At 45.3% G+C, this 14,563-nt stretch overlaps 4 protein-coding genes across 4 annotated transcripts; 1 reads left to right on the top strand and 3 right to left on the bottom strand.

Moving 5' to 3' along the window:
* Window positions 1-1,403: 1,403 nt before the first annotated feature.
* On the bottom strand, window positions 1,404-2,666 carry N7478_004979 (FAD-dependent oxidoreductase; the record flags this gene model as incomplete). Its single annotated transcript, XM_056921193.1, has 1 exon — window positions 1,404-2,666. The coding sequence occupies one exon, from the start codon at window positions 2,664-2,666 to the stop codon at window positions 1,404-1,406; it is 1,263 nt and encodes a 420-aa protein (XP_056779230.1).
* Window positions 2,667-3,904: 1,238 nt separating this feature from the next.
* N7478_004978 (proline-specific permease) lies at window positions 3,905-5,729 on the bottom strand (the record flags this gene model as incomplete). Its single annotated transcript, XM_056921192.1, has 7 exons — window positions 3,905-4,580; window positions 4,633-4,693; window positions 4,750-4,791; window positions 4,837-4,927; window positions 4,989-5,145; window positions 5,195-5,433; window positions 5,511-5,729. The coding sequence occupies 7 exons, from the start codon at window positions 5,727-5,729 to the stop codon at window positions 3,905-3,907; spliced, it is 1,485 nt and encodes a 494-aa protein (XP_056779229.1).
* A 1,161-nt stretch (window positions 5,730-6,890) lies between these two features.
* On the top strand, window positions 6,891-8,146 carry N7478_004977 (uncharacterized protein; the record flags this gene model as incomplete). The annotated part of the gene is made up of 3 exons (XM_056921191.1): window positions 6,891-7,075; window positions 7,141-7,328; window positions 7,389-8,146. The coding sequence occupies 3 exons, from the start codon at window positions 6,891-6,893 to the stop codon at window positions 8,144-8,146; spliced, it is 1,131 nt and encodes a 376-aa protein (XP_056779228.1).
* A 929-nt stretch (window positions 8,147-9,075) lies between these two features.
* N7478_004976 (uncharacterized protein) lies at window positions 9,076-11,688 on the bottom strand (the record flags this gene model as incomplete). The annotated part of the gene is made up of 3 exons (XM_056921190.1): window positions 9,076-9,186; window positions 9,285-9,634; window positions 9,792-11,688. The coding sequence occupies 3 exons, from the start codon at window positions 11,686-11,688 to the stop codon at window positions 9,076-9,078; spliced, it is 2,358 nt and encodes a 785-aa protein (XP_056779227.1).
* Window positions 11,689-14,563: the final 2,875 nt, after the last annotated feature.

Below are 14,563 nucleotides of genomic sequence, written 5' to 3'. Positions count from 1 at the left end.
TCCAAATGGGCTGAGCGGGGCCAAGCTAGGGGCCCGCGGGGATACTCTTTCATAACTGGCTCATAAGTTCAGGTTCGTCGAGGAGCTAGTCGGTTAGGGTGGTCCTTGCACAGCTAATGCATCTGCTTCACATCGTTATGGCCGCTGGTTGGCCTGAGACCCGCCCGGCACCTCCCGTTGGGCGTTGTGGCCCCCTCTCGTCACATCTAGTCGATCACACCTACCAACAATTCCACCTATTTGGTGACAGGTGGCCGCGTATGAAGGCTAAAGGATTTCAAGATTGGAGCTCCACTGGAACTTGTCTCTTTTGTTGGTTTTTTGAGTGGTCAAACAGCCCCCATTTCCCCAAATTCAACCATATTTTCGAATCCAGGCGCTTCAATAGCTCCACGCCAGTGATTCATGTCGCATTAGTATTAAACCGAGCGGTTTTTGACTCAGAAGGGTGAATTGCAAATGATCCTCCCTTCACAAAAGAATCTTAATTTTGATTAACTAAAATTTCGTGCCACCGACGTCACGTAGCTTCCTGTCCACCGTTCAAGGTTCTGACACGAGTACACAGTGTTTCATATGAGCATCTGGACGTAGAAGGCTAATTTTTCCAATGGAGATATTTTTTTCCAAAGTAATACTAGGTTTTTAGTGAGCGTTTAAATGTTGAAATGTTGTAGAGCAGCTACTGCGCCTCCAACAAAAATTCCAGTATCACAGAGAAAAAGTACTAATCCACTTGGTGATTTGTTATTGGCTACATTGATATTCAAATCAGCGAATTTATCATTTAAGGCAATCTTTCGCCCAATGAAACGTTGGAGCCTGCAAAGTCCTACCTAGGATGTTTTTTGTTGTAAAAAGAATGATCGGCATTCTGAATGATCCAGCCTTTTCGTTTCGAAACGATCAATGAAACTATTTCCCCCCTGAACGCAGCACAGTACAGTACCATATATAAAACCTATAGTTCAGGGACTGGGAACAAACGGCCTAACGGTGATCTGACACGTCAATAATTTGCGACGTGAAGTACCTTTGACGCTTTCCCAGGTGCCTCACATCTCAAAGCTTCGAGCTTCTGAACTTCAATTTGCAGTTGGTGTTAGATAACCTAATAATGAATTTATTGTAATTTAGGTATGTACATGTATTAAAGTTTCTTTTTATCCGAGTCCATATATCACTGTCTAAATGGTACATATAGTTATATCAGATATTGTAGGTGGAGAAATAGATCTCTAGGCGGGCTTCGCACTGGCATGTCCATACCTCTCTCTATTTAGGGACATTAGATACAAGCTCGCTCTATTAATCATTATTGTTGCTTTTTCGCCATGAGGAGCTGGAAATGCAATCAGGTCATGCTTTCCTCGCAGAGGTCCTTGAATAAAGACCAGAGTCGATCAGTGCCGAAATCGCTTTTGCCAAAAAAAGAAGCCATATACCGCAGTCGCGAGCACAGGATACAGTAAGAAGTATCCCGTGGGTGAGAGATAGTTCTTCAAGTTCTGCATGGTATAGATTTCGATAGTGGAGGCTGGTGAACCTTCAGTGAAAAACATGGTTTTAGCGACCAAGGCTGCTCGCTCCTGGAAAACCGCTGCACGAGAAAAGAGATCTCGTTCATATACACGAATCTGACGATCAAGATCCGCCGCGCTCTTGGCCTTAAGGATGGCTTGGGATAGAAGCATTGAATCGGTGAGAGCCTGGTTAACACCCTCGCCGGTGAAGGGGCATATGACATGCGCTGAATCGCCTATCAGCGTGAGACCAGGCTTGTGGTCCCAATGAAACCCGACCGGGAGCGAATAATAGGATCGAGCCGCCATATGGGGCTCGTCAACAGCCTTCTCAATAAGCTCTAGTAGTTCGGGCGCGTAGACGGCGAATTCTTGCTTTTGTGCTTGTCGTACTGCCGCGCCATCTTTCAAATCATAGTCGACTGTCTCTTCCCACCCTTCCGGTCGGGCACGCCATACGCCCACGTCGATACTCCCGTCCCCTTGCTGCTGCCCTACCAACATACATCCAGTGGAGTAAGCGAACACAGATCCACCTTTAAGTAGTACAGAGCACTCTGGAGCGGTCTGCGCTGCGTTCGGGATGCCGAGAGAGAATCCTCCAATCCCCGCATACTCAGGCTGGGTGTCCGATAGTGCAGGGCGGACCTTACTCCATGTGCCGTCTGCCCCGACAACAAGATCAAACCCGGGCTCAATCTTTCCATCCATAAATTCAAGATCTTGTTTTTGGTTTTCGCCCGGGCCGACGCGACGTAACCGACGGTTCCACTGCACTACCCCTGATGGTAGGGACTCTAGCAGCATTTTTCGAAGCGCAGAGCGATCAATTTCTGGACGCCCAGTACTCTTATTCTCGGCTTGTGGTGGGATTTTGATGTATGGCTTGAGTTTCTCGTCGCATACTAGAAGAGCCTCGCCTTCGAAGCGGGCGTGTTTCAGGAATTCTTCATACAGGTTGGCTGCCTTGAGAGCTGCGAGACCTGCTCGCTCGTGGAGGTCAAGGGAGCCACCTTGCGCACGGAAATTGATCGATGGCTCGCCTTCGAAAACTGTTATGTTTATGTTGGGTTTGTCGAGGAGTAGGCGTGCGAGCATGCAGCCAGCTGGCCCTGCGCCGATGATGGCAATTTTAACAGACATGGCGCAAGCAACGCTAAGAGAAGGTGATACTTTCCTCAGTAGATTTGCAAAATGTCTATAACTTTGGATCGGTGACGAGAATAAGGCGACTCGAGAGATCTTATATAGACTTCTCTCACTGTTTTCACTAGTGCGCTGAACAGCAAACCTAAACCGGTAATCATCGCGCAAGTCTTTGATTGGTGGATGGACAATGCGCAATGTCCAGGTGGGTCCCATTTGTGGAGTTGGAGGAACAAGGCTATATAGGATGTATACGCGTCCTGTATTAAGTGCGATCTATTTAAATATTCGAAGTGTGCCTCGTGTAGTCACAAAGTGTCAGCTTTAACAGGGCCTGACCGTGCCTTACCGCATCCAACAGGACAACCTCGCGCTGCCCTCCACAACATTATTATTTCTTGCAATACATCAGTCATTATACATATAGTAGTACCGCTTAACTGACTACGATATGAGGCTTTGCCAGCACGCCCCGGACAATCGTAACGATCGCAGGGACAAAACGGGCTCTGTATAAAAACCAAGTGTTGGTAGTTTCTAACGACATTGAAAAACGGAAATATGTCTATTGATGATATATTTATTTGATTCGTTATTTGGGAGATATCATAGGTCAGCTTTGCGACTGGGCGAGACTCGCTCGGAAACGGTTCAAGCCTCGAAGTTTTGCTACCACTTGAGTCTCATCCGAGAGATCAACGAAAGACCAACTTGCTGCTCGTTCAAGTTTAAGTAGTATCCACAACCCCAGAAATGCCAAAATCTAGTATTGAATATTAGTTAAAGCATAATACCTTGGCAGGGACGCAGTTCATCACATACCGTCAAATAGGATGACAAGAAGGACAACCAGTGAAATCCATTCCACAGTGTAGCGCCATTGGCAATAAATAGAACAAAAAGACATGCTACTAGTGCAAAATAGGCAAGATATGGTTGCCCAATGCCTCGATATGGGTATTCGGGATTTCTCTCCGAGTCCTCACTCCATCGTTGTACCAAAGGGACATTTTGGAGCTCGATGTATTTCCGATGGCGACGAATGCTAGATTAAGAGAACTTATATCAATAAAGGTTTCTAGTATGGGTTTGAAATACTTTTTTCATATCAATTAGTATGTACTAACCAATTATAAAATCGAATGAATGCCAGACATTCACATGCCCAGACAATCAAGGTACTGACAGAGGCCATCTCACCCAGAATCTCGATAAACTGAATCCATGCTTTAAAGTTAGCTCATTGGGTACCAAATCCTTTCTTTGATTATCAGTGTCCCACTCGCCTGGTTCACGCCGCTGGGGGCATCAATTCCATGAATCAATTGCAGGAATGGTATCCAGCCAAATGCCAATGCAGAGAATACGAGCGCACGAACAGGAACACGATTGCTATTGGTCGTGCCAAACCATGCGAAGAATCGCAAGTGCCATCTCCCAGCGGACTCTTCATCGAGTCGACTAGCTAAACCAAACAACGCACGGGAGGCGATATAAAGATTTGTACTGTTGGCAGTCAAGCAGGTGAATACAAGAAAGAAATTCACGACATCATCCAAATGCGGAATGTGTGAGTCGGCAGCAATAAGAACAAATACAGATCTGCTGCCATCACCCGTACAGTTATATAGGGCATCGTATGGTATTGACAGCCATGTTGGCTTCGGCAAACCACAATTATTCCGTTTCATGTCGAGGCTTGCGAGGAGGCCACTGATGGTATACCCGGCAGTGGCTATCACGGGTATATAGATTGCTGAGAACTTGACTGTACTATCCATGACAAGTAGCCTTTTAAACCGCGAAAAGGGGGCATGCTTTGATGGCTTTTCGTTGATCTCAGCCTCGAGAGCAGATGCTGCCACAACTTCGACGCCGACATAAGCAAAGGTTGCAATTGAGATGCACATTCTAACATATAATTAGCATAATGTGGTTCATTTAGAAATAATGCGTAGCTGACAGAAGGGCAATGAACCAGTTCCCCGTAGCATCTTCGTCAAAGGCCGTTGGAGGAGACCAATCTTTATATTTTCAGCTGATTTTCCTTCATTATAACTTTCATCTTGAAAAGACTTACACTTAATACCGATAGGTCCAGTATTATCAGGGCCAGCTGTCTCTGTAAGCTAAAGACTTCAATGCCATAGCGTGGCTAGAAGCTTACCCCCGCGGTTTATCGCAATCAAAATCCCTGCTATTATCACAAGAAACAACATTTTGATAGATCCTGAAACAACCTCAATCATTCCATAGGTCTGGGGAGATTGTCAGCTCAATTTTCCAGCGAATAGCGGCATCCAAATTGGCGTATGTTACCTCTACTTTGAATAGATTCACGAATAAGAGAGCAACGGGAATCAAAAAGTAAATGACTCCTCCCAGTACAGCTTTATTCGTAGTAATTTTCGGCCAGAAATCAAGCTCGCCTGCTGCCGTGGGCACTAAGGTGGAGAATGACATTGCGTATGTGAACCTTGTATATGATCAGTTTCGCTGTCTTGCCATATCGCTAGTGAGCTTACCAGTGTGCAATGCTTGTAGCGATCCCCAGTTCCTCATCCACAAACTCTCCAACAAAAACACCCAAAGCACCGGGAACGGGCCAAATGCACAGCATTTCACTGATACATTGCATAACTGCCCAAGAAAGACACCCGACAATAAAGAACGTCAGGGGAACAGCTAAAGCACCTCCAACTTCGAGCACCTGGCCACCACGCCAGTAGAGACCGGTCCCGAGAGTTGCGTTGATGGTAATCATCTAACCGGAGCTTTTGAGTCAATCATCATCCGAGTATCACAGAATTCAAATGTATGGTTCCGGGGAATTAAACATACGAATATGTGAATGCCCTTCAGTTTTCTGTTCACGGTCTTTTTGCCTCGTGGTTTGATTTCTACGGTTCTTCGTGGAAGTATTTGCAATGCACTCGGATGCTCGGGATTGACAGAGGCCCCTGGGTTGATTTCGTTCAACTTCACATTTTCGGTATTCGTATTGGCGGTTTTCCAAATTGGTGGTAGCCAATCTGGCAACCAGTCGAAGTCTTCTTCCATATCTTCAACGACAGGGAGCTTGCTTGTTGATACACGTGCTCCAGAGATGAATTTGTATTACGCAGCCATATGCTCTGATAGAGCACCTGATAAGGGAGTGGTGGCTCTCAGCCGCATACCGTATCTGCTCAGCCCCAACTCAACCTAGAAAAAAGCAATTTACTTTCTCAGGAGGATGGTTTGCTTATGTGGCTCCATAATACTTCATGCGGAGATAATTTCAACCAGGGTAAACGTGGCTGGGTTGCATTCACCCCCTCTTGCCTAACTCGCAGGCAAACATTCACCGCTAGCCGATGGGATTGGTTGGAATGTCCTTTATCATGCATAGACGGAGGTCAATGCCCCCGGGGTTATTGCCACGTCTCGTCCGCTCCCATTTAGCCTATTGAGAACTGCTTCAGATGAGCGCGTGATGCGGCGTATCTCTCCTCTTAATCTCAAAGGCTCGATTGAGGGTGGTTTATAGAGTCCCCCGCCCAGTATGTTATTTGCCACTCCAGTGCTTCGATTTCACAACCAAGGGAGCCAAAATGCCAGACACGCAGGGAAAGAAACAAGTGAGCAATTATGTCGATACAAAATATATGGCGAAAGTAGCCCTCCAGAGAGCTCTAGAGGATATATTTCCGGAGCAAACAAACTTTAACATCGAAGTACGTCTTCCAAATAATTCTCCGCCTGCGGGCGCAGGGCTGACTTGCAAGGAGATGTTTGAGGACAAATGGTGTTTTACTGCCCCGAGATTCGTGGATCCGGTTAGTAATTATCTTCATTCCGTTTTATCTGTTCTTAGTGGGTGGTTCGTGGCTGATTGACGATACTTAACTTGAAGGATGAGCTTGAGTGAGCAAAGAAAAACCTTACACCCATGGGAAGCCAAGATAGAGATACACTGACGAAACTATGCTTAGCTCCGCCCGGGAGTGGTGAGCCTTGAGTTCGGCTGTGCAGACCTTTAGGAGCCTGTGTGACATGGCTATGCAGGGCAGGCCCCATAGTATATAGTGGCTGAGAAGCATGGGTGGGTGCACATAGTAATGCACATAAAAAATCACGTTTTGCCTCGGAGCCCCCGCCGTGCCTTTCGCTATATAATGGAAAACTTTGTCTATAGCCTTTTCATAATTATATGTTCTAAAAAAATTTCCTTTGTCCAAAATGCTGCTTTTCGATAAACGACACGTCCAAAATTTGAAGCAGCCTTTGGAAATCATTGATATTCCCCACGACCATGCGCCAAAAGATGGGGTGGAAGCCTATCGACACAACAAAATATTCGAATACGAAGACTTGCAAGCACATTTTATTGCTACAAGAACAGAAAATTACAAGTCACGTCTCATGTATGTCTCCACACAACTCTAATATTTGAACTCATAATTAATCGTTCACGCCTCCTACATGATAGATCGGTCTGTCAACGCAATTCATGGAGGCCGCTGCAAATGACTATTGAAATGGTCAACTTGATTACGACCGAGCATGGCATGGATGAAACTTTTACACAGTTACCATCCTACTTCTATGATCGAAAGAGGGATATTGAGAAGTGTGTTTGTGCCCCATTCACACAATCTCGTTTCCCATCTGGCCTACGTATGATTCCTCTCAAAGAATGGAGAACCAAGACATTTCTAAGTTAAAGAATTCGCTCAGAAATATCATACACCTTTAAATACCCCGAGCATTCACCGGAACAGAATAAATGGTCCATTCGGCAAACAGGTGTATATCATAAACGGGACACGAGGAAGGGTCAGAGCACATGGGTACTTTTCAATCCGACCCCAAGCTCCATGGGACACTGCCTGGCAGAGAAACGGCTCAAAATTGAGCAGCTAGAGGTGACAAATGACCCTTTATGGTTACATTGGACACTATTTTCTGCTTATATGCCGCTATGGAGGGTATATATCGCAGATATAGAGCAGCAGATCCTACACATTTCCAGTCAGGTCATTATAACGTCTATCAATAAGCCCTTGGAACTTTTAGGACATGACCAGCTAAAATCAATGATGAACCTGGAGAAACGAATCAATGAAACCATTGCAATTCTAGGATCAGCGCAAGATGTCCTTACTGAGATCTGCGATGCGTTGCAACAGGATCCAGATTTCGACACTAGCACTAAGGGACTAGATGGACTGAATAATGTTCGACGCCAATGTGCTGCATATTTGCATAGTGCAATGTATCTTCAGAAGATGGTCTTGTCTGTCACTCAGGCTTTGACCCATACAGTGCTATTTCGTGATCAGGTCGTGGCCAAGGAACAAAACACTCACATTTTCCAACTAAACAAATCAGCCGTATTTATTACGACTCTGACGCTTTTTTATCTACCAGCTTCATTCCTTGCAGTACGTAATTTGGTGGTCCATTTCTTGATTGCTTACGAATTTCGAAACTAATCTTCGACACCTCGCGCAGACCTTTTTTGGGATGAACTTCATTGCCATGGATCAGAAGAGTAACAGCATAACCGTCACCTCAACAATTTGGATATTTGTTCTATGCTCTGTTTTACTTACTGGAGCAACATTTGGAGCTTACTCCTGGTTACTGAATACTGATAGCAGAGGGCTGTCAAAATTTGCAGTCTTCTCTAGTCTTGTTCCAAGGATTGGTATACCTCAAGGTTGGAGTATACAGGCGTTGAGAAGGAAATACAAGAGAAGACGGGAAGAGCTAAATCAAACTGAGCTTTCAGCAGTTTAATATTGTACTTCGCCAGTGTCAAAGCCAGACAGGCGAAGAAAAAGAGAGCGAATAGACTTGATAAGAGAAGGATGATTCATCATACTTGTTTATCTTCTTTTTGCTTTATTTTGCTTTCTTTTGCCGCTCTTATTTCCTTTCTATTTTTTTCTTTCTTCTTTCGTTCATTGTTATAGGGATAGATGTTAGAAGGGCTACTAGTAGATCACGAATCAGGGATGATGAGGGGAAAAGTGTCTTCAAAAAGCCTATCTTATCTTATATAGAGTCGAAGGCTTTCAATGTTTTTGGAGAAATAGAGATTCGGTAGATCGAACGTTGTGTATCCCCTGTCAAGGGTGTAAGCGCTGTGAGACAGGAAAGAAGAATAACTATTTCATTCTCGTCTTCACACAGCCTTTCTTTGAACTTGTGTCCAGATGAGAGCCCAGGAATAGAGGCTAGCTCTAGCACATCAACAAAATAGTCATGATTTGAAGAACGTGGATTCCCTGATATCTTCAGGCTCAGAAGAAGCATTTTATGACTTGCGACAGGTCGTCCAATAGCGAAGATGTGACCCGTTTTTCGGCTCGTCATGATTCTCAAGACTCTGTATTTTCCTATGTCACATTGACAGGAACTAGGTGTCGTTGTGCTGGGTTGCTGTTTCTCGATAAAGTTTTGAATATGGAGCTTTCTTTCGCTCGTCACTAGTACGCAGGCGTTGGGATACTGATAGAAAGGGGAGAAGCTAGTAAAAAGATCCACAATGACGCTATGATCCACAGCCTATGACTTCGGTTAGGATTAATGAAAACAGAAGCAGCCTTGCCTATTCAAAAAACTCACAGGCGATTCAAACACCAATTCTTGCAGAGACATGTTCCCCAACGAGATGTGGAATACGGACACGCAATAGTTGCGACGGTCGTCAGTATCACTGGGCTCCACGACATAGTAGAAATCATCGTCTGTAGAGAATGACAGTTGAACAATATCAGTCATCGGTAAACCTATGTTTCGCAGCTCTTCACAGAGTTTAGGTGATTTGACTGAGGCACGATAAAGCAATCTAGAGCGCGATTCCTCGTCATCTTCCATATTACCTCGTAAGATAAACGCTATCGTCTTGCTGTTCGGAGATATGGCCAGATTTGTGATCTCAGACAGATGGCTGTGATCAATCAAGTTGTAACTCCCTAGGATCGATGTGCTAATTCTTTGAAGATCAAAGAGGTAATACTAAGATTTGGTTTATCAGCAATCCTTCCATTAACTTATTCGGAAATTGTGATCATATTACCTGAAAACTACCTGACGTTGAGGCAACCAGATACCTCTCAGTAAGAGACACACTTTTCAAAATTCGGGTTCGAATGTCACCCTTCAGCTCCCATGACGCGACCGGCGTTACTTCGGAGCCATTCAGAGATTGGGACGTGTAAACCAAGATCTTGTTGTCTGTCCAAAAAGCAATGACAGAACCATCCGGCGATATATCACACCCTTTATATGATTCTGTACCAGCGACGATTAGTCGATTGAGTTCATGTGGGAATTTAGGTTCATGTGTCCGGCTGAAATGCCGACGAAGATCAATGCCCCCAAATAGTTGCCTCAGTTTTTCTCCCTCTTTTGGGGTATTTACAGCCACCTGTTCATATTTTTCACATGTCTCCTCTAACGTCTGCTCTAGAGTTTTGGCGTTACATCTAATTTTTTGATCTTGGAGGACTTCCCTCTCCAAAAATCTCAACATAAACTTCACTGCATTTCCCTCGCAAACATTGCGTGAGTATGCCTTGTCAATCAAATTTTTGTGCCACAACAAAACCGATGGATGATGGGGCTTTGAGCGAACCATGGTCCTCTGGGGAAGAAAAAAGCGATCATAGCCTTCAGACTTGGGATACCTGTTCCTGGCACGCGCATATTCCTTGACACCTTCCCCACCTTCCTCCAGATATGCGAATACCACACTGATAACGCAACCAAGAGACCATACGTCACTTTCCTGGGTCATGCTCTTGGTATAGCTCAAGGACTCCGGTGCGAGATACGTACCTTCAAGTCTTTCGTTTTTGGTAGCTGATACTGGCCATTTTTGAGGCTCATGCCTTGCCCATCGCGCAAACAAGTTCTGTGCGTTCGTCTCACTCTTGCTCTCTCGTTCACGCTTAACCACCTTAACCTTCGACATTCCGAAGTCGCTGATTTTCCAGATATATTCGCCTTCGGTCTGGTCTGCATCCTGGTTTTGTCTTCGAAATATGAGAATATTGGCAGGTTTGAGATCCATGTGGTAAAGCACCAAATCGTTTCCATTCGCTTTCATTTCAGTATGAAGGAATACCAGACCACCTACCAACCCTTTTGCATTTTTCACAATCTCCACTTTATCCATAGTGGTGCCGGGGCTCATCTTATGATACTCGGTCATATAAGCACCCAGGTCACAGATAGCAAGGGGCATAAAAAGGCACCACGTTGAGGAATCTAGAAGTATAGCACCAATACTTTCGATAATATTGTCGCACTTCTTTGGGAGTGAGAGAATGAGCTTCATGATTGTACGATCTGATTGTGTCGACTTCGATTTAGGGTCCTCTTCAATGACGCAGTCTTTTCGTGCGACTTCCAACGGTTCGGCGTTCAATGACTTATACTCTGAGTCGGGATCCCAAACATGGCCCTTTGCAATTATCACTCTATAAACTTTTCCAGAGGCACCTTTTCCCACCTGCTTTTCGTCTATATAAGGGAGACGCTGCTCTTTGCTTTCCACCAAAATCTCTCGTCTTCTCAGTATGGTAACAGGGCAAAATATGGCCTGTTGGGCCAAGAAGCGATCAGGCGTGACATCCTCCTCGAAGAGCTTCATTAAAAATGGTCGGGCTGAAGGAAGCGAGCAACTTTCTGCTGCTAATGACTCTTCGATGAGCAGTTTCGTCATGAAAGTTTGAGCCGGATGTATCTCAGTTGTGGAAAATATTAAAACAGCAAGAAAATCGTGAAGAATCTTTTCACTCAACTTATCAGCCAGAGTCTCCGCGTCCATTCGGGGCGGTCTGTATTTGTTGACGTCTGGTGATGTGAGGCATCGAAAAATGCGGATCAACTTTTTGCGACTCAAGACTTCTCGTGCTGTTCCTCTGGCGGCAAATCGACTTGCTTCTTCTTGGCTGCGCTCAAACTTGCCAACGAACTCTGCATAAAGCTCTCGACATAAGGCAGTGTACTGAGTAGATGCCATAGTGAGTCTGTTTCACCTAGTTTACCTCTCTATGGCGATGAAGAGATAATGAGGAGCAGAGGTTAGTTATCTCACTGTTACGTGCTATCTTACCAAGGTTGCCCGATTCAAGAAGAAGCAATATAGCTGGTGAGGCTGAGCTATCGAGGGGAAACTTAAAGGATACATGCACGTCGGCTTGGCTGGGCTGTGTGCTTGACTTCTTGCCACGCACCATCACATTACAGCCCCTTCCTCCGGGTGAGGCTCTGCGCCCAAGGTTTCCAAAACACTTTGAACTCGTCAAACTTCGCAACTATTCGCCCGATCTTACTTGCTTCCTAGTGTTTATGTTTAGGTTCTCAGCTCATAATACGTGTTCAATACCCCTGGATTATATTCCTAGGCTTGTATCTACCTATACATATGGATTTTCATCATTTGAGTCTGGCAATTTTGGAATCCATGTGAGAATATCATGACATCAAGATGATAACACTTGTAAATTGAAAGTGAACTACAAAGACTTTTATTGTCTTGAATATTCATGCCTAAGGTACTAGTACGCAGTTATTGTATATATCCATGGATATACTCAAACCAAGGACCGAAATACGAGGTTTCATCACTACTAGGTATGTCAGCAAGTAGTACTAGTAGAAGTCATCATGTTGATAGGTAATTCAGACTGGCAGCTTTATCATCGTGATGAACTTCCAAGCAGGTGGTCAATGTTTTACAGGTGGCCTACATACCGAGCCTATCGATTACTGGACTTATCACTGCCCAATGTCTATTAATACATCTAATATTAGCGCCACTTGTACTTCTACTCCTCAATGTATGGATACCGGGTTATTTCTAAACCCCAGCAATCATTGCGTGCAACTTTGGAGTTTGACGGGAATAATCTGGCTGCCTGGGATATGCAACAAGGGCGTTCATTATGTGTGCTTCTTCATGCCATAGGATCTGTGCCAAGTGAATCTGGCCACTTTAGTGATATTGGCAAAGCGGTTTGCTAGTTTGCCAACCGCCCGCGGGGTCGTTGGGAATTGAATCTACAGTTCTACTAGTCAATAGCACCTTTCCCAAACGCCGACGTATGCCTGTATCACAACTGCCAAGTCTGGAAAGCGGCGGCCAAAAGGATGAAGGAACGTCCCCAAAGTTCGAAATTAATTTTGACCCGTCCCTCGGTCTTTGTACTAGTAATAATGGTAACGTAGATGCGCGTCCGTGCACTCGACCCCCAACATTGAGGCATATATATATAGAAGGGCAGCCCTCGCAGAAACTAAGCATTTGACTTTAGCGATTCTTCCTGTAGGATACCAGGGACAGGCCACATGATGCTGAGACCCTTCAGCGATTCCGTTGTTTTTATGGCAAGAATGCCCAACAATCCTGTCGCCAATCATAAAGGGTGAAGATCCAGGGGCCGGGCCGGCCTTGATGGTGGAGGTGAGACCTATGACTGTGCGCGCGCGATGCACGCCAACGTTTAGCAGGCGTTGATTGGCAGTGAAATGGAACCCATGAAACTGGGAAGAAAATGAGAACGATCGACCCGATAAACCTTGTCATCCCTTGTCTCCACAATGTTGCTCGGGGAGAGTTGGACGTATGTACCTTTGGGAGTTGGACCAAGGATCCGGTTGTCTGCCACCGCGAGCTTCCGCAGGGTTGGACCGGACAAAGAACATACAGTTCACATTCCATGATCAACGATAGATGGTGTGGATGGGAGAGGCGTGTGTGTATGGCGCATTATAATAGGGAGAATCCCGAAAGATAGTGATATTAGACTAAGATAGGGCCCATTCAATGGTATGTTTCCCGGTCGGATAAAGGAAATTCTCTTTATGCAAGATTCAATGGTTGCATAATGACTCCTGGAAAGAGTCCAAGTGTTGCCGATCATGACCCGGAACTCCCCCAATCACCGTCGTTGAGGGATTGAGTATTGGAGATAAGGCTGCATTGTCCCAGATCGACCTTGGTGGAGGAGTCGCACACCGTCTTTTCCAGGATGATGTAGGAGACATATAACTCTTCGTGGATGTGATGTATATATTGATGGAGAGAAAAAAAGTACCCAAGAAGTTGACTAGTTCGATTAGTTTAGTCAAGTTACGTTAGTTCAGTCCGGGGTAAAACCCGAGTCGCAGATTTGAAGGGAAGAAACGCAGAGAGAGGAAAAGTGGATGATTGTGATCTTTTTTTCCCCCGGTGACTTCATTCTCCATATCACCCTTCTTCTTTGTCCATGGATCTTCCTCCCTTCCCACTATAATTTCTGGATCATAATTTCTTTCTTCCTTTTCTTTTCCCATTGTCTTGTTTCTTATTTTCTTACACAATTTCCATCTGGTCTCCACCTAAAGAGGAGACAACAAGCCCAATCGAGTTGGACTCCACTACTGAAGAAGGCGGTGACGGCCGATCGGCGTCACAAGTGCAACAACATCCTGGTCCAAACGCCATTTAGCTTCTTCGATCCTTTATCTATTTCTCCTCCCCCCAAAAGAAGCAAAAGCGTGTCTGAGCTCGCTGGGATTCCGCATATCCGACCGATTTGGGGTCGTGAACCTGTAAGATCTTTCGTTTTCTCAACGTGGTGAGTTTTATCCCGTCTCTTGTACCAAAAAAAAATCCCAACCCCCCTCTCACCTCACTGAGAGAGAGAGAGTGTTTCCTTCCCCCCCCCCAAGCCTCTGCCTTTCTGCCACCCAGCCACTCCCCGAAGGTCTTGATGTTCTCCACTAAACTCCCTTGGGTTCGTCGTGACGCCAGTATCAACGTTGTTTCGCCTTTTCCCGTATTGGCATCCCGTCCTTTAAATCCCTCTCGAAATTCATTCCACCCCCACAATTAACCAACCATCGTTATCGCC

This window comes from Penicillium angulare, assembly GCF_028827245.1.
Source record: "Penicillium angulare strain IBT 27051 chromosome Unknown utg000004l_segment0_segment0, whole genome shotgun sequence".
In the NCBI taxonomy this organism is placed as follows: domain Eukaryota; kingdom Fungi; phylum Ascomycota; class Eurotiomycetes; order Eurotiales; family Aspergillaceae; genus Penicillium; species Penicillium angulare.
This window is presented reverse-complemented; position numbering and strand designations above follow the sequence as displayed.